The sequence below is a fragment of the Myxocyprinus asiaticus genome, chromosome 19, assembly GCF_019703515.2.
Source record: "Myxocyprinus asiaticus isolate MX2 ecotype Aquarium Trade chromosome 19, UBuf_Myxa_2, whole genome shotgun sequence".
In the NCBI taxonomy this organism is placed as follows: Eukaryota; Metazoa; Chordata; class Actinopteri; order Cypriniformes; family Catostomidae; genus Myxocyprinus; species Myxocyprinus asiaticus.
This window is the reverse complement of record NC_059362.1, coordinates 30,811,812-30,832,152: the sequence shown is the minus strand read 5'-3', so window position 1 is coordinate 30,832,152 and position 20,341 is coordinate 30,811,812. Positions and strand designations below refer to the sequence as shown.

Sequence of the window (20,341 nt, the reverse complement as noted above, 5' to 3'; positions counted from 1 at the left end):
CATAGGAAGGGTCTGTGTCGAGGTAGAACCAAGACGTGAAATTACGCGTCCTTCAGGTCTACCGCTGCGAACCAAACTTGATGCCGGATGCACGCCAGAATGTGTTTCTGTGTTAGCATCTTGAACGGGAATTTGTAAGGCCCGGTTCAGAACTCGCAGGTCCAAGATTGGCCACAACCCACCTCCTTTCTTTGGTACGATGAAGTAAGGGCTGTAGAACCCTTTCCCCATCTCGGCTGGAGGGACAGGCTCTATCGCGCCCTTGCGTAGAAGGGTCGCAATCTCCGCACGCAGGGTGGCGGCATTCTTCGACCCAAGTTGGCTGCACTGAGGGAGACCTCAAAGCACTTACCTTGTTCTGCGTACCCGGCATAGGGCGGGTTAGTGACTGAGAAGGAGGGCCTCTTGGGCCGTCCTTGAGACTCGTCACAACCGGCTGGCCGTAGGTGTGGCGCGGGGGGGGGCCGTGTTCGCGGGGCCCTGGCTACGAATGCTCGGTGTCTGGCGGCCGTGACAACAGCGGTCGTGAACACTGATTATGTGACCCAAGGAGTGAGGAAACTGCTCTTTTTTTTGACAATTTGGGTACCGAAGCCCGTTCGGGGTGTGGCAAACCTAAAAGAAAAGGAAACAAAGGATTTACCTCCCGGCCCTCCAGCGGGGGATGGAGTGGTCAGGATACCAGCTCTGTAGCGGACATCTCGCTCCCTGGGTCGTCCGTCTCAGGGGCCCTTAGGAGTCTTCTGGGTCCTCGTGTCGGCCCGAGAGACTGGGGGCATCAGCTTCATGCGGGGGGCTCTACGCTGGGGCCGAGAGCTAGGCTCGGGCTGAGCCTCCTGGGCTTTCGCCGCTGCAGGGGGATGCCTTCGGTGAGCAGACGGGGTGTGGAATCTTGAGCCGCGCTGGGGCAAGATCCCACCAGGTGGTGGCGTTTTGCATGCACAGGTGCATCGCAACTGCTTGATCCACCTGAGGGACCTCCGTGTACCCGTGGATCGCCCCGCCATCAAGGGTAGTGAGAGCGGACGAACTCGTAAGTCTGTTTCGGGCAGCGAAAGGTGCTCTCCACGACCTTGTGAGTTCATCATTGCACCTCCAGGAAGAAAGGAATCGGGGGGGGGGCGTGGCCGTGAGCGTCGACCCAAACCCAGGAACCAATCTTCAAGCCGCGAGCGCTCAGGGGAGGCTAGAGGGTTCCAGTCCAATCCGATACTCGCGGCGGCCCAGGCAAGCATGGCGGTAAGCTCTGCATTGGCCTCAGACTGGGCAGGCAGACCCTAAGGTGGCAGCCGAGTCGAGTCCTCGGAATCCGACATCGCCAGTGCACTCTCCGATGCAGCAAACGAAGACTCATCCTGCTCGCAGGCCCCGAAAGAGACGTCAAGCCGGCCATGAGGCAGGCTGGTCTCATTTCGGAACTGGACAGGAGCAAATGAGCATGCTGGGGAACGGGAGGTCCGTGGCGAATTACCCGGCAAGACCACGCCCATTGAACTCCCCAAATCACCTCCAGTGCCAGCCGGGCTGGCCTCACACCCATGGGTAGAAAGCACAGCACGGGGGGCGGCTAGAGTGGCTTTCCCTCGGAAGAAGGAAAGCCGCAACCGCAACGTTGCCATGGTCATATCCACGCAATAAGAACATGAACCATCCACAAACACTGCCTCAGTGCGATCACTGCCCAGACACATGAGGCAGCGCCCGTGGCCGTCGGAGGGGGAGAGATAACGACCACATCCAGGAATCACACAAAGACAGAAAGACATCTTTAAAAAGACACGTCTTTAAAAAGACATTCAACGTCAATGTGTGTGCTCTAATAGAGAAAATATACTCTATAGCAGGAATATACACTCTTTTAGTGCTGTTGAAGCACCCAGGGGCGAAATCTGCACTCGTCGTGCAGAAGGAGAGAAAGCTGCTGGAAATGCGCCGTATATCCAACAGCATACGCTTCTTAAGAGGTGAATGGAACAGCAGTAGTATTCAGCTCACTGATAGTACAACCGCTCGGCTCTGAAGAAAAAATCTGAATGAATCCTGCATTCCAGCTCCCTTTTATACCTGTATGTCTGGGGGAGTGGCATGCAAATTCCACTCGTCAATTCTCATTGGCCTTTTCTCAAAGATCTGAGGTGATCGGGGCTCTCAAGAGCGACCCCTAGTGTCACTACATCTACACAACGTTGAGTGAGTGACAGAAGGGGAACACATCAACTAAAACCTCAGTAAACAGTCAAAGTTTTTAATACACATTTGAGTGATTTTGAGAACAAAGACTTCAGTTTACCCAAATTTTAAAATAAAAAATAAAAAATTCTCTCCATAAATGTCATGTCAAAAATATTCAACCCCCAAAGTAGATAAGTAAATGTAGCATCCCTTATCCTTAATAACAGCAAATAAATGTTTCAGGTAAGTGTTCTCAGGCTTCGGACACCTCTCTATTAGAATTTTTACACATATCTCATGAGCAAAAGCTTCCAGCTCATTGAAATTCTTTGGTTTCTGTGCTGCCACTGCTTCCTTGAAATCCCAACAAAGGTTTGCAATAGGATTTTAATGTTGGACTGAAAGGGCCATTTAAGGACATTCCACGACCTATCCCTGAACCAGATTTTGGACAACTTGGATGTATTCTTGCTGGAAAGTCCAGTGATCACCGAGCTTCAGTTTACACACTGAAGGCATCACATTTTTCATGCCAAAATGGCCTGATACCTGAAAGAATCCATGTTGTCAGTTACATAGTCAGGATAGCCGTTTCCTGCAGCCGTAAAACACCCCCATAACAGGACTGACCCACCTCCATGCTTGACTGTGGGGATGGTGTCATTCTTGTGATCACCTTGTCATCTTACTCCAGACGTACTGCTGCCCCATTGGTCTAAAAATCATTTTCAGTTTAGTGTCATTCGTCTATAAAACCTTCTTTCAGGACTCCACAGGTCTTTCCTACTTCTTTCCTATTACTTCTTGAATATTCAAGTCAACATTTCCCTAGTTGAAGTTTTGCTTTCTTCCACACCCCAAGAAGGTTGCTGTTGTACCATATTTAAAAAATGTATGAATGGTGCTGCCAACTTTGTCTATTGGAAATTGAAGTGCCTTGGAAATGTACTTTTAGCCATGACCTTTCTTGTGTAATGAAATAATCTCCTCTATTAGCTTTTGAGACAGCTTATTTTTGATTGCATTTTTTGCATAGAAATACATTTTTGCTTACAACACTAAACTTACATTTTAAAACTTAAATAAGTGCCACTGCAGATTGATGACTTAATTTAAACAATTGTGTAGCCTTACATATTTAAGAAACAGCTACATGCAGTAGGGGTTGAATAATTATGACATGGCTGTATTTTAAAAAAATCCTGCCATTTACAAATATTAGGTTATATATTCACACTATGACTTTGAATGTGTCACCCAACTGATATAGATGTAAAGTTTAAAAATTCTGGGTCATAAGAAAAGCTTACCTTTGTAAATCCTTATTGTCTGGGGGGATTAATTTAGATTGCAACTGTATTTATGTTCTACATAATTTTTTATTATAATTTTTATTTTATTCTCCTATGTTTAATATCAAGTGTCAGGTCTCCCTGATTACAATTTCTCCCTAAAGTTGTTTGTTTTACACAACACTGTTAAAAAAACAACAACAACAACAACAACAAAAAAAGCTTTTAAAAGCTTTCAACTTCTTTCGAGAAAGAATCCAATAACAAAACTGTATTTTTAGTAATCTGGATTGAACAGGTTTTGTTCAAATAACTTTAATATTATGACATGCAAGGTTACCCATGATGCATTGCAGCACCTAAAATTTTGATGATTTTTGTTCTGATTAAAGAACTTTATAAATACCAGCAAAGACTGAACATCCAATAGTTTGAATGAGAGGCACAGAGTTTTCAACATAAACCTGTGGTGACACTCAACAAACACCATTAAATAAAATATAAGTTCTTAACATCAGCACACAACTATTAACTAACAGGAATGACAAAAACAACAAAAACAGCACAAGTAAAGTCAACAAACTGCAATTGTTTTTATTATTATTATTAATAATAATAATAATCTTATAAAGCTAACCTCATTATTTATTCATGCTGTAATGCATGCTGGGTGTCACGTATTCCCTGTGTTTTTGCTTAGAGTTTTATTTTGAAATTCTTGTTTAGTTCCCCGTTCCTGTTTCCTTTGTTTTTCATTCAACTTGGTTTAGTGAGTTAAAATTTAAAATACGATTGTGAATCCAACTTAAGTACAAGTTGATAGTATCAAAATTTAACATTAATTTGGCATAACATTTTTGTTGTCAATTCAAAAAAAGCTAACTGATACAACTAAACCTTAAAATCAGTTTTTACAACGTAGCTTGAATTCTGTAATGCATACAGTATTTTATGAAAAGAGATTGGTTTTACTGACCTGGGTTCAGTTTTTTGATAATTAGCCAGCAATCCAAGAGCTCCTACTGTTTCATGCTTCCTCTGGTGTGCTTGTTTTGGCAGAGCCGTGACATCAACTGCTCTGGCTGGAAACATAAGAAAACACCATAAGAATGAGAAAAATATAATTAAGCCAACTCTTCATTGTTTTATGAAGGAGGCCCTCAGTGGTCCCAAGGTTGTTGATTGTAATGCATTTAAACAGCAGTACTACAAAATGGTTATGCCCAGCAGGGCTATGTAAGGAAATTGAGTTGTCAGCACCACTGGGGACAGAAGCACCACTGAACTTTTCATGTGATTATTGAAAGATCCTAGAAATCAAGTTGTACATGTCTACCTGTATATAAATAGTGTATGTTACATTCTGTGCTACAGAACTTGGTTAAGTAATGCTAATATTTGTACAGATGAGGTGGTTACAGCTGCAGTAACAGTAGGCTGAGGGAGCTGGCAAACACCAGCATTGCAGTCCTCTGAAATAGTAGGTGGTTTTCATGCTGGGCATGTTTGATTCTTCACAGTGCTCCCGCACCGTTGGTCTGGTTTCAGACACTTTCAGATTCTGTCAAACCCTGTTGCTTTTCTGGCATCAACTTGGGTCATTACAAACATGCATATGATGGAGAACACAACACAGGTCGCTATATTTATTTTTTATTTTTTTATTAATTTAGTGTCATTATGCACACCAGAGTGAACAACACTTGCACCTCTGTGTGTCGCATGCAACAATTAAGCAAATATGCATGTACAGGAGAAGGCAACTATATCTGATGCTCACAAATGGTCTTTTTTGAGGAGACAGCAGGTTGTGAGCAGTATTTGCCGTGCTGCTTATGTTCCCCTGCCACTCATGGTGAATGTGTGTGTTTTTGTGGAACTGATGATGTCATCATGCCAAAATCTGCAAAATGCTTGTGGCAGTTATTTCACTTCCTGAACAAGTGCACACCCAAGTACAGGTTGCTTGCAAACGTGAGGTTTTTTAGGATAACGCTCTATAAGGTTTTTAATAAACAAAACCGAAGTCCCCACCCTAAACCCAAACGTAACTGATAGTGTCATTCAACCAAACGTGAAATGAAAAGCAGATTAGGTTTTTTTAGGTTAACGCTGTATCGGGTTTTAAATAAACAAAATTGGCATCCCTACCCTAAACTTTAAATCTAAACCTAACTGATAGTGTTATTAAATGCAAATGTGAGATGAAAACCAGATTAGGTTTTTAGGTTAATGCTCTATTAGGTTTCAAATAAGCAAAACTGACGTCCCTACCCTAAACCTTAAACCTAAACCTAATCAATAGTGTTATACCCAAACATGAGATAAAAACAGATGAGGTTTTTTAGGTTAACACTCTGTCAAGTTTCAAATAAACAAAAATGACATCCCTACCCTAAACCTTAAACCTAAACCTAACCGATGGTGTCTTTAAAAGTAAACATGAGATAAAAAAAAAAAAAAACTGATGAGGTTTCTTTAGGTTAAAGCTCTATCAGGTTTTAAAGAAACAAAACTGACGTCCCTACCCTAAACCTTAAAACTAAACGTAACTGATAGTGTCAATAAATGTAAACATGAGATGAAAAACAGGTGAGATTTTTTAGGTTAATGCTCTATTGGGTTTCAAAGAAACAAAACTGACGTCCCTATCCTAAACCTTAAACCTAAACATAACCGATGGTGTCATTAAAAGTAAACATGAGATGAAAAACAGATGAGGTTTTTTTAAGTTAACGCTCTATCAGGTTTTAAAGAAACAAAACTGACATCCCTACCCTAAACCTTATACCAAAACCAATCTAATGGTGTCATTAAAAGTAAACGTGAGATGAAAAACAGATGAGGTTTTTTTAGGTTAACGCTTTATCAGGTTTTAAAGAAACAAAACTGTTTGCAGGAGAGGGGCACTTTTGTATAACCAGCAGCACCAAAACAAACTTCATTTCTATAAAATCTGCTGCTGGAACACAAGGAATACAACTCTACAGTAACACCTCTCATACTCGATGTGTGCAGTGATAAATCCTGACACTCCAGACTTTGGACTGCACAACAGACACACACTTGCACATATGAAAGCCATTTCTACAGAGAAACACATCAAGAAAAAATGCTAAATAAAATGACGAGCTAAATGTGCTGAAATCAGCTGAGAGCTGCTTCCTCCTGGCCCAAGCCTCAGACGTCTCCTTGAATATTTATAGGTTTAATATGTTAGAGTGTTCTCTGCTCTCCAGATCTCCAACAAATCTGCTATATTTCACACATTGTTTTTGCTCCCACCTTGGCATATGACTCTCTCTCTCTGGGTGCATGAAAGCAGTAGCTGTTGCTTTATTTTTCCAATGATTTCTTCTTCCAGATTCATCTTACACATATTGCACTGTGGCTTTTGAATCTTCACCTGTAATCAAGTGTGATGTGTGTAATATTAGTGGAGGCACATGCATAGAAGTGTATTTTTGTTCTGCATCATGGTCAACATCACATGGAGCTTTTGATTTGCTCCTGGTGTGAATCTTGTGGCCCAATAAGAGAGGGGAGGTCTGGAAGTGTTCACAGCTGTGGATCCAGCTGGCACTACCTAGGATGACAGAAAAAACAGAATTTCATCAAGAAAAAGCCACAGTCTACAGCGAAGTATCAACAGTTGTAGCTTTTAATATCCCCCACTACGAGTATGTGTAGATTGCATACATTCTTAGAATAGAGAAAAATGAAAAACAACACAAATGTATTGTTAATTAAATTATACTTGAAGTTATTTTCATGAGAGTCCATGTATGTTTTCCAATCCTTATAGTACAAATTGTAATACAACTGGCAGATGTGAAAGCAATTTTGATATACACAATGACCCCAAAGAGTATCTGGACATTTTCTAGTTGTTAAACATAAGTGGAACATGCCCCTAGTTAATGTGATGAACTACACCTTTAGTTACTCTGCTAGGACACCTGTGTAAACTTGAGGGGAACTGACTTCATACATCCTCTATAAATCATACAGGCTAAAGTCATCGCAAAAATGTCTCAGAAAAGTGAGTAAAGTTCTCAGAGAATCTCTAGCATCATTTGTTTGCAGATGCTTCTTGGTTTACTATTTTGTTATCTAATGTAATTACATTCAAACATATTTAAATGGGGCTTAAGTATCCATGTTAAACAACCAGCAGCTCAATTATTTTTAAACTCACATCCTTTCCCTTTCTCCTCTTCCCTTATAACCTCACAACCTCCTGCTCTCAGCTCCATATGTAAACTACATCCGTAAGGACCCTGGAGCTCCCTGCTCACTGACAGAGGCACTGGAGTACCTGCAAGTGGATGTCTTGGCAGACTTGATGGAGAAGGACCAGCAGACATCCAATCAAAAGCAGCCACCCAAGAACAAGCCCCATAATGTCACTGTGGTTGCTATGGAGGGCTGTCACTCCTTTGTTATTTTGGACTGGGCACGCCCACTTCAAGATGACATGGTGTCCGGTGAGTGAGACGTTTAACAGACCTATACTACTACTGCTACTACCATAAATAGAACAGAACAAGTTATACTGTGTGTGCATTCAGTTATGGGGAAAATAAATTAAGGAGATATTCAATGGCTTCCTCTACAACTTTTCCACTAATGACAGTGAGTTTGAATAAATATTCAGAGTTAAGCTCAATGGACAGCATTTGTGGCATAATATTGATTACCACATAAAATAATTTTGACACCCCTCATTTTCAAAAAAAAAAAAGTCTGGTTTACAGTGAGGCACTTAGGAAGTGAATGGGGCCAATCCATAAGCATTAAAATACTCACTGTTTCAAAAGTATAGCCACAAGCAGGGTTGGGGAGTAACAGAATACATGTAACGGGAATACGTATTTAAAATACAAAATATAAGTAACTGTATTCCACTACAGTTACAGTTTAAATCATTGGTATTTAGAATTCTGTTACATTCAAAAAATATTTTGATTACTGAACAGATTACTTTGCATTTTATTGTCATTTGTTTCATTTAATATTTAGTGCTTTCTGATGGAAAACATTTATACATATAAAAGATTCGATTCAAAGTGCATTTGAACAGCGGTGAAACACTTTCTTATGATGTGTTACATTCAAATGAGCAGACAGAGAAGTACGTTTGAAGTAAGTTTGGAACAGAAGAAATAGAAATTTGTGTAAATTGTCAGCTTTACTCTAAGCTAAAATGCTATTTCTAGCCATTTTACATGCACGTTACCAGGCACAATCATATTTTTTTATCAAGAAAATTCACGTTGGATCATAATTTCTTTTTTTCTAGAAAGACCTTTGATATTAGGGCAAAAATCATATTCTTGATAATAATTTTTGTATTGTTTTCCTGTAAAAATATCAAAAAATACTTAAAACAAGATCAATTTGATTTATCTTGTTTTAGAAACAACACTGCATAAGATATTTAGGTTTTTCAGAGAATGTATTTTTAATGTGTATTTTGTCTTACTGTACTGGCAGAGCCTTTATAGTCAAAACAAGTGAAAAAATCTACCAGTGCTGAAGAAGTATTCCTTGAGTAATCTAACGAAATACGTTTCAAATGACATTTTACAGCATGTGTTCTGTAATCTGTAGTGGAATACATTTCAAAAGTAACCCTCCCAACCCTGGCCACAAGACATAAACCATATGCCTGTTAATATGATTTTAGTGTGATAAAATCACTTACTAACCTTTTCCGTGTAGAGTTATATTCAATTTTACAGCTTCGATGCCATGACGATGTAATGTCAACAAACCCTAAAACCCTAAAATGATGATTTACAGCTCAAATAATACATGAGTTTTAACAGAAGAATTAATATAAGTGCTTTAATAAAATAACAAGCTTAAACCCTCCACAAATTGGCCCCATTCACTCCTATTGTTAGTGCCTTACATATCTTTGATTTTTGCTTTTTTTAAAGAAAAGGAGCAACGAGTCAAAACGAGTTATTTTATGGTAATCAACATTATGTCTCAAATGCTGTCGATTGAGCTTAGCTTTTATTGAACTCGAAATATTCCTTTTATAGTTATTTTAATAACATTAGTAAAATTTCTGCAAAAAGTATTTATTTTTATTTGAAACCCCAAAATCCTTTTGCATTTGTGAAATGACAAATGCTGCTGTTAGTCTGAAAATTTGTCACCACAGTGTTTGCTAGATGTAATTTTATATTAGATACCTTTATATACAGGGTTGGGAGGGTTACTTTTGAAATGTATTCCACTACAGATTACAGAATACATGCTGTAAAATGTAATTTGTAAACAATTCCGTTAGATTACTCAAAGTCAGTAATATATTCTAAATACTTTGGATTACTTCTTCAGCACTGGTAGGTTTTTTCATTTGTTTTGACTATAAACTAAAAATAAGACAAAATACACATAATAATGACATTCTCTGAAAAACCTAAATATCTTATGCAGTGTTGTTTCTAAAACAAGATTAATCAAATTGATCTTGTTTTAAGTATTTTTAGATATTTTTACAGGAAAACAACACGAAAATTATTATCAAGAATATGATTTTTGTCCTAATATCAAAGGTCTTACTAGAAAAAAAGAAATTATGATCCAACGTGAATTTTCTTGATAAAAAAAATATGATCGTGCCTGGTAACGTGCATATAAAATGGCTAGAAATAGCATTTTAGCTTAGCGTAAAGTTGACAATTTACACAAGGTTTATTTCTATTTCTTCTGCTCCAAACTTACTTCAAACTTACTTATCTGTCTGCTCATATGAATGTAACACATCATAAGAAAGTGTTTCACTGCTGTTCAAATGCACTGTGGATCGCATCAATTATGTATACATTTTTCCATCTGAAAGGACTAAATATTAAATGAAACAAATGACAATAAATTGCAAAGTAATCTCTTCAGTAATCAAAATTCTTTTTGAATGTAACTGTATTCTAATTACCAATGATTTAATTTGTAACTGTAGTGGAATACAGTTACTTATATTTTGTATTTTAAATACGTAATCCCATTACATGTATTTCGTTACTCCCCAACCCTGTATGTATATTACAAAATTATCTAGAGTACTCATAATCGCAACCTGGTCTCATGTATCATGTTACTATACCTGCATTTTTGCAAAATTATTTTTACATTGCTTGTTGTATGTATTACTGCAGTTTCCTGGTGAAATGAACAGTAGAGGCGCTATAACAACAACTTTTAGTCTTTTTCACAAAAATCACGAGTAAAACAGCAGATTCAAACATTACTATTGCGCATGACTTGTAAGGTGATACATTTAAATGTTTGCATGACATAACCAACTACATTTACAAGCTTGTTCAAGCATGATCAAACTGCACGGTAGGTCAACTGATAGACTGTTGTATTTGCAACGACTCCAGCAGAGTATGCGAGTTGACATGTGAGCCAAATTGTTATAAAAGAACCACAAAATTCACCATAAAATTGCATTTTCCATCTCATATTTGCTTTTTTGACACTATTGGTTAGGTGTATGATTTACGATAGAGCATTAACCTTTAAGAAATGTAACTCTCTTTTAGCATCACACAGTGGACATTTCACCTCCGAACTGCCGCAATCTGTGTAAGGAACCACATAAACATTATCTTGCAAAAATGTCCCCCAATCATGTAATTGTCATATGATCTGTCTGCATACAGTATTTGTCCATTATACGGTCTAGATCAAATAATGGCCAGAGTGCGGACTTAAGACTCACAACTTGGACTAAAATCAAATTTGAATCACAATTTTGCATGCAGTTTCACAAAAAGAAAGCTAATCATGTCTGGGCTTGTTTGATAGTAAAACTGAAGAACATATTTACAACATACATCACTAAAACAGCAAAAATCACAGACACATTGGCATTGCAATTAGACACATTGACGTTGCAATTAGATAATCAGCTACAAAATGCTAACTGGCAGCTGTTAAACATTTAATTTGTTCACAGTGCTGTAGCTACCTAGCTAGATTTCTTGGATATTTCTTTGACTAATTAACTGCCAAAGCATAATGAAAATCCAAAAATAGATTAGAATTTACCGTTTTGCTCTGTAGCTATACTGCTTACTGGTTACTACACAGCAGGACATACTGTCTACTGTATTGTGTTATATTTGAAAGTACTGTACAAATACAGGATGCAATATACATCTGTTTAAAGTGGAGCATGCTATCCTACTATCTGCCTTGTTCCAGTAGAAATGAAATCTAGGTTTAATTTTAATGTGCACTTTCAAATACAAAGCTATATATATCATTGTTCTAACATATTGACCTTGAGAGTTTCATCCCAATTTACAAATATACAGGGAGGCAATTCCCACAGCCGTTGTTAGTGTCATGATGTGATGTTAGGTTTAAATGCAGGGGAATCCCTACCAACAGACAACTGATAAAGTCTTCATGAAAAATAATGCTTATGATAAATAAAGTCCAGATGCTCATGAACACAATTTTACTTGACATTCCCGAATAACTGCAGTTTCTTAAACTGTAATAGAAGTTCAGGTGCGGATACACTGTGGGCAGTAGTAGCCAAACTAGTTAGCACTGACTGTTTACAAATTTTGCTGAATGTAGTAGGCCTACACTGTAAAAAGTGGTAACCTGAAATTGTTACCTTAAAGGGATAGATCACCCAAAAATTAAAATTCTCTCATCATTTACCCACCCTCATGCCATCTAAGATGAATAATGACTTTAAAAATGTGTATGACTGCAAGAATATCTCAGCTCGCAGGGGCCTGGGTAGCTCAGTGAGTATTGACGCTGACTACCACCCCTGGAGTCGCAAGTTCGAATCCAGGGTGTACTGAGTGACTCTAGCCAGGTCTCCTAAGCATCCAAATTGGCACGGTTGCTAGGGAGGGTAGAGTCACATGGGGTAACCTCCTCGTGGTCGCAATTAGTGACTCTCGCTCTCAATGGGGCATGTGGTAATTTGTGCATGGATCGGGGAGAATAGCATGAGCCTCCACATGCTGTGAGTCTCCACGGTGTCATGCACTGCAAAGCCACGTGACAAGATGCACGGGCTGATTATCTCAGAAGCAGAAGCAACTGAGACCTGTCCTCCGCCACCCAGATTGAGGTGAGTAACCGCGCCACCATGAGGACCTAGTAAGCAGTGGGAATTGGGCATGCCAAATTGGGGAGAAAAAGGGATAAAAAGAAAAGAAAATCTCAGCTCTGCACACGGGCATAGATTTGGCTTGAACATTGGGGAGTTGCAACATGAAGCATTTACTTGTTTCCATTAATCATGGTATAAATATTGGGGGGGTGTACTTACTTGTTTTGATTATTGGAGGGTTACCTCCCCCCATCCCCCCTGGAATCTACACCCCTGGCTCTGTAGGTCCATACAAAGCAGGTGAATGGTGATCAGCACTTTAAAGCTCCAAAAGAAGATAAAGTCATCAGTAAAGTAATCCATACAATTCCACTGGTTTAATCAATGTTTTCTGAAGCGATTCAGTTGGTTTTGGGTGAGAACAGACAAAAATATAACTTCTTTTTCACTGTACATTTTTCCATTGCACTCTCCAGGCACGATCATGAATTTCATATACTGTAGCTCTGTTTCTGCACTGTCTTTCTCTTTTTAATGTCATATTAAATAATGAAAAATACATGCACATGCTGTATATACTGTACATCCAGCTGTCTTGGCATGAGTTTAGCCTTTCCATGACATAATACAGAACTTGGATTATATTAAGGAATCCCTGCAAAGGAACATCATCTGTAACAGATTTTTGGCCAGACATACATCAGAATACATATTTTATTTAAGTCTCACATTTAGTGTATATTTCTCTGTTACTCTGCTCTTTTATAGGCTACATGGTGCACAGTGCATCCTATGACGATGTCCTGAATAACAGGTGGTCAAGCAAATCCTTAAGCGGAACACACCTTCCTGTTGAAAACCTCAAGCCCAATTCCAGGTGTGATCCAGCATATTCTCCTAGAAGACATGCACCTATACAAAAATATACCCCACAGTTTTCATTAACAAATACTCTAATGTATCCCTAACACTAACATGCTGTGTCTGAGAGGTGGCTTTGATGGCATGTTTGTACAGTTATTGCACATTTATACATCTATGATCGATAGTCAACAATGACCCATCAAACTGTCTACAAAGAAGTTGTGCTTTTATAGTTTTGATGTAAAAGCCCAGTTACACAGGAATCAATGGAAAGAGTGCTCAATGGAGATCTTTTGGGAGCAATCCTAAATCATGCTTAATCCATGAAATGAGAAAAAAATAAATAAATAAATAAAAATAAATGACATGATAGTAAGCTATGTGTGAGGGTTGCTGGTATACAAAACTATAAAATCTGGGAAGACCTACATCTCTTTGCACATACAAGCTTCATTTCCGGGTTGTTTGGTGGACACCCATTTATATGAATATGTCATTAATCTTCCTCTGGAAAGTAATGCAATGACCCAAAATCTTTTGCTCAGTCTTAAACTATCTCTGAGAAGATAGCTTATCTTATGAAGTTTAATTTGTCAAACATGTGACAGATTAAGTCATGGGAGCTGCGGACTAATAAATAATTAGTTTTGACCAATTATAGTGTTACGCACTTTTTTAGCAGTTGTTGCACTTCAATAGTTCCATATTGTATAGTAGTTTCATATAAAAGAGTAAGATATGTTAATATATTGGTAAAGTTTTCATTTGGCAAAGGACCCGGGTTCAAATACTGATTTAAGATATTCTATAATCTAAGCAAAATTGCAACTAAATTTGTGATCACATATGGAAAAGAGGAGCTTTGACATTTTGATAATAATGTGATAAGTAACACTTTACAATAAAGTTCTATTTGTTAACATTAGTAAATGCATTAGATGTCATGAACTAACAATGAACAATATTTTTAAACAGCATTTATTCATGTTGATTATTGTTCATTTATAAAAATACAGTTGTTCATTGTTAGTTCGTGTAAGTCCATAATGCATTACCTATATTGTTAACATATCCAACTTTTACTGTTAAAACTTGTATTAGTATATGTTTGGGCATGACGCTTCTGGCTTTGACCATGCACAATTATATCACTGAGGTATTATTAAACAGTGTAAAACGTTTTCCTTTGCTCCCTTTCTATGTATTTCTCCTCTTTCTATCACCAAGTTTGCTTTTCACTAACTTAGGAGGAATAAGATCGCTTTTACAAGAGCTAAAGAAACTGCTATTTTACACTGTGGAAACTAGCTCATGTGGAACATGTGTTCTAAGAGAGGGTCTCAGTGGACTCATCAGAGCCTGCCAGCCTTTGGTCCAGACCAAATTTCAAACACATTCACTGAGCTGTATCATGCCTACTGTCATGAAGTTACACAGAAACACTGTAGACCACTGCTCTCATGAACCACTATAAAAACTTTGCCTGTCAATCAATGCAACCCCTACCAACATACTGTATCTTAGGTAGTAGTATTTATGGACTTTTTCCACACATGTGGAGTATCTTCTGCCTAGCGAACCCATTTAAACCATCTTTCTTCACAAGGCAGCATTCTTTCATATTATAGGTGCTTTATGGCATATGATTTACTCATGCATGCCTAAATGCATGCAGATGTGTGCAACGGTCCAGGTTTGATTGACATTTGTTGTGTACATTTTCCCAGACAGGAAGAAGCACTCTTTGCACCATTACCTTGGAAAAACACTTGAATGCATATGCACTCATTAGAGATGTCAGAGTTCAGTTGGTTCATAAGTGTGGAATGTGAGAATAAAGTTATTTTCATTGTCTTCTGGGATTCATTTAGAAGCCTCTGTTATTATAGACTCTCAGCTGAGCTCAGTGACTGACACTTCAAAATTCAGCCATGAAGTGTTGATGAAGTTTTATTAATAATTTGTTATCGCTTTCAGCTATCTTTAGAACTTTTCTAGGTAAAAAGTGTTCTCCTTTTCTGATAAATACACTATGGGGAATAACAATTCCTTCTAAGTCAAAGCAACAATGACGAACCACTTGGATGCCAAGTTAAGACTGAGTTTTCATCCATTTCACAAAGAATTATGTTCAAAAGTACAAGGAAAAAGCACACACATACACATAAACTAGCTTGCAAACACACACATCCTCAATGATATATGGTCAAAAGGACCAGGAAAAATGATCAGCACAAACACACACACAAACATCCTTGTTGAAAAATTGCAACCCCCTCAGCCTCCCTCTGCTGGTCTGACTGTAGTCGTCCATTGTCTCTTTATTTTGGTCAGAGTTTCCACGTGGCTGTGCTAATTTGATCCAGTAGTACTGATTTTATGTCATTAAACAGGTCCTGAGTTAAACCAAGTGACGCGTAAGCTTACTGAACAGTCTCTCAGAGGGAGTTCATCAGAGTTCTCTTTTTTAATTTCTTGTCTTATTTATCCTCTGAGGCTAAATACATGCCAAAGTCAGGATCTAAGTGGCTGCGGTCTGATATTTGTCTGAATAAGGGTTTTGTCGGATTGAAAATTCCTTTTTGATGAGTTATTCTCATGCTCAATCTCTCCTACATGCAACCTCATCTCGTCATTACTCTTTGTTAGTCTTAGAGGCACACTGTTATAATTCTACATCATGCAACGCACATTCTCACTGTGACCTTTCCTTTCATTTCCTTTTCCTTTCCTTTTCTTTGCTTTTCCTTCCCTTTTCCATTCTTTGCCTTTCCTTTTCTTTCTTTTATTTTCCTTCCCTTTTCCCTTCCCTTCTCTTCCTTTCCCTTCACCTTTCCTTTCATTTGCTTTTCCTCTTCCTTCCATTTTCCCTTCCATTTCCTTTCCTTTTTGCTTTGCTTTTCCTTCCCTTTCCTTTCCCTTCCCTTTTCCTTTCCATTTTGTTTTTTCCCTTTTTCTTTTCTTTTTTTCGCTGTGCCCTTCGCTTTTTCTTTTTGTTCCTTTTTCCTTTCCCCTCCCTTTTCCTTTATCTTCCTTTACTTTTCCTTTTTCTTTTTCTCTTTCCTTTCCTTTGCTTTCCTTTCCCCTTTTCATTCCCTTCCCTTTTACTTTCCCTTTCTCTTTCTCTTTCCCTTTCCCTTCCCTTCCCTTCCCTTTCCTTTCCTTTCCTTTCCTTTTCTTTTCTTTCCTTTCTATCCTTATGTTTCTCACTGTGATACTAAATTAAAAAGTAACTAACTGGAACTTACTATTGTATAAAAATAAATAAATAAATAAAAATAGATTTTATACTTCTGTGTTTTTACTTTTTATTTCTAGGTATTACTTCAAAGTTCAAGCAAAAAACATCTTTGGGTTGGGGCCACTTAGTGAAACTTTAACATATGTCACAGAGTCAGGTGAGTCTTTTATTTGAACCCTCATTAAGAATGTTGAATTTACAAAAATCTCATACCTCAAATTAAATGTTTGATTTCTTTTATAGATGACCCCCTTCTCATAGAGAGACCCCCAGGTATGAATTGTTTTGTTGTTGTCATTTTTTTATTTATTATTTGTATAGCGCTTTTCCCAATACACATTGCTTCAAAGCAGCTTTATAGAAAATCATACTGTAATGTCTGTAATGTCTTAAATACCTAGAGAATGAATACTTAGATACATTGCATTGCATAATACACAATATTCCTGTATGTTTAGAGCCCCTTACAAAGTAACATTTTAAATAGTTTCCCCTGCTGAAAAGACCAACATGTGATGCTGGTATATTGGTGTCCCCACCAGGTTTCTTAACTAGATTAACCCGCAAGTCTTCTTTATCAAAAACATCATACTGATTGACAAGATTCTCCAGTTAGGCTTTGCAAGTGAACAGCATAGCTATGCTTGTCCACCAGCTAGACCAACACCAAATCAGCACTAACAAGCAAAAACCAGCCTGATCAGCATGGAAATTCATGTTGGTCTAATATGGTCTTTTTAGCAGGATCATGGATTTTATATTTCCCTACCATCCCTAATTATTTTTATCAAAATGCATTTGTTAATCTCATTGACTCTTATTCCCTCTTTAGGTGGGGAGCCTATCTGGATCCCATTTTCATTTAGGTTTAACCCTGCCCACAGTTCCTGTAAAGGAAGTCAGTTTGTCAAGCGCACCTGGTATAAGAAGTTTGTAGGTGTTGTCCTCTGCAACTCATTGCGCTATAAGATCTTCATGGGAGATGGACTGAGAGGTATTGACCATTTTCTCTCTCTTGACTAATACAATTTATCAGTGTTATCTGTTAATTGTCTCCATCAAATTGCACAACTTCAAATCTAATGCTACATTATTCCACTGTGTCAGTAATCTGAAGCAACCTATTTTTGTAGTGCTGGCCTTAAGCCTAAGAAAGTTTCCATCCAAACCACAGTTTCCCTCAGCTAAATACAATGCACTGTCTGTGGTTTGGGTCCTGGGGAATACTCAAGCTAGGACTGTTTTCCACCATTTCAGAAACATTCTTCAGCATTGCTGATACATTTGGCCATGGAGAGGACCACTGCCAGTTTGTGGACTCATATTTAGATGGAAGGACAGGACCACACAATCTCTCCCTCTACCTACCCACAGCTCAAGGTAATGCAGTGATTTGCAAATGTGATACTGTCATGATTTGCTACTTGCTAGTTGGTTGCAGGTGGTATTAGGAGGCGGTACATTCTCATTCTAGAAAATACTTGATTGGACTAAAATCTGTGTAGTGCAAGATAAGTCAATTTAAGTCAGCAGCCATATCACCCTGCAGCTCTTGCCTGGTTGCCCACTAAAGCTAAGCAGGGCTGAGCCTGGCCAGTACCTGGATGGGAGACCTCCTGGGGAAAACTATGTTTGCTGCTGGAAGAGGTATTTGGGAGGCCAGCAGGGGTGCTCACCTTGTGGTCTGTGTGGGTCTTAATGCCCCAGTATAATGATAGGGACACTATAATGTAAAAAGGCACTATCCTTTGGATGAGACTTTAAACTGAGGTCCTGACTCTCAGTGGTCATTAAAAATCCCAGGGCATTTCTTGAAAAGAGTAGGGGTGTACCCTGGTGTCTGGGCCAAATTCCCCCATTGGCCCTTATCTATCATAGCCTCCTAATAATCCCCATCCATGAATTGGCTACATCACTCTACTCTCCTCTCCATCAATAGCTGGTGTGTGGTGAGTGTACTGGCACACTATGGCTGCTTTCGCATCATCCAGGTGGATGTTGCACACTGGTGGTGTTTGAGGAGATTCCCCTTATACTATGTAAAGTGCTTTGAGTGCCTAGAAAAGTGCTATATAAATGTAAGGAATTATTATTATTATTAATTTACATTTTAAATGTGCATATCTGCATAATGTTAATTTTGTCAAATTGTAACAAGCATGATGGCTTCAAAGCTAATTGATAATTGATACCCCCAAAACTACAGTTTTGATTTCATGGGGTCTTTAAGAGTCTTTGATTGCATCAAGGTCTAAAGAGTTTAAAGTCAAGGTGTAGAGATGCCAACCTGATGTTTTGTTTAAGAGCAAATTGGCCAAAAACAATGTCAGAAAGCATAGTGTCTTATTGGTTTAGATGGAACATTTCGTTTTTTCATCTTTCATATGCAATTAAAATAGTTTATTGGATCCTCTTCCCATTCATACTTCAAAGTAAAGTGGATGTTAAATAGCCTCTTAAAAAATATGCCTCTTAGTGGACAAAAACTGCATAGGACATCTTTAAAAAGCAAGATATCTATGCTGGCATTCAATCACCACTGTAAAAAGATACCTTTTGTGTATTGCAGGTTATTATCGTTCGGATAGACAAGAGCCAGTTAATTTTGGTGCCATCGGCAGGCACACACCACATCCTTTCGTAGGATGGTATGAGTGTGGAGTTCCAATCCCTGGCAAGTGGTAATGGAAAAAAATCCAAAAGGACAATTCCACAGGCAATATGTTCTCCCCTTTATTTATCAGCCATTCACAGAGGTGAACTATTTCTCACCATGGCAACAAAAACTAAATCATATAGCAACAGCTTCTGATCAAAGGAATATAGTACTTTGAGTAACGCTAAAATTTCTACATATTCGATATCAAGCACTTTTTAAAAAAAATCAGTCTGTATATGAGGAAATTGCAGCATGTGTATTGAGTTTATTAACAGTGGGTTTTTTTATTTTATTTTTTTTATGTTCAGTCATTCCAGTTGTTTCACATTCAATTCTGCACTAGAATATTTATCTTACAGTAACTTCAAAGAAACACAGTAGGCTACTTAAATATCAAAGCACAAAATTTAATTACAAAAAAATTTGTGTGAATCTACACAACTTAAAGATGATATATGCAATGATGTAACAAATTTTCTGTGAGTTATGTGTGCTGTTGTTTTTATAACTGTTTTGTAGGTTGTTGTTGGTTTTTTTGTTTGTTTGTTTTTTTTTGTTTTTTTTTTACCAAAGGTTGTCATGGAAGTATTGCCCATATTAGGGCAGATTGAAAAAAAATTATTTACTCAGGAATGGTTAAAATTTGAATAAAGGTGCTATAGAGAGAATTTTTAATTTACCTCTTTCTCTGCTATTAACACTATTAAACTTTATTTTTCCTGTAGGTTGAGCCTGGACTGTTATTATATTATATTATATTATATTATATTATATTATATTATATTATATTATATTAGCAATCATTATTAATGCTACTCACTTTTGTGCCTCTTTGAAGACTCACAAGGATCTTTATAAATCCTTTAATGCTTTTCACAAAAACAAATATAAAAAGGGGAGGAATTAGAGTCAATGTATAAATGCATCAGTTTATATTTCAGCAAGTCTGCTAATGCTAAATGCAGATAGTAAATAATGGTTGAATTCTTTGTGTTTGTGGTCATGCAGCT

The 20,341-nt window shown here is 38.0% G+C and overlaps 1 protein-coding gene across 2 annotated transcripts in view; it reads left to right on the top strand.

Moving 5' to 3' along the window:
- LOC127410331 (fibronectin type III domain-containing protein 1-like) overlaps nucleotides 1–20,055 on the top strand; it is a 67,593-nt gene extending 47,538 nt beyond the window's left edge. For both annotated transcript variants that reach the window (XM_051645532.1, XM_051645533.1), the window contains 7 exons: nucleotides 7,715–7,951; nucleotides 13,336–13,444; nucleotides 16,750–16,829; nucleotides 16,916–16,945; nucleotides 17,505–17,666; nucleotides 17,930–18,052; nucleotides 19,242–20,055. In XM_051645532.1, the coding sequence (XP_051501492.1) occupies nucleotides 7,715–7,951; nucleotides 13,336–13,444; nucleotides 16,750–16,829; nucleotides 16,916–16,945; nucleotides 17,505–17,666; nucleotides 17,930–18,052; nucleotides 19,242–19,357 (857 nt within the window). In that variant the 3' untranslated portion in view covers nucleotides 19,358–20,055. The remainder of the gene's footprint in view (nucleotides 1–7,714; nucleotides 7,952–13,335; nucleotides 13,445–16,749; nucleotides 16,830–16,915; nucleotides 16,946–17,504; nucleotides 17,667–17,929; nucleotides 18,053–19,241) is intronic.
- Nucleotides 20,056–20,341: the final 286 nt, after the last annotated feature.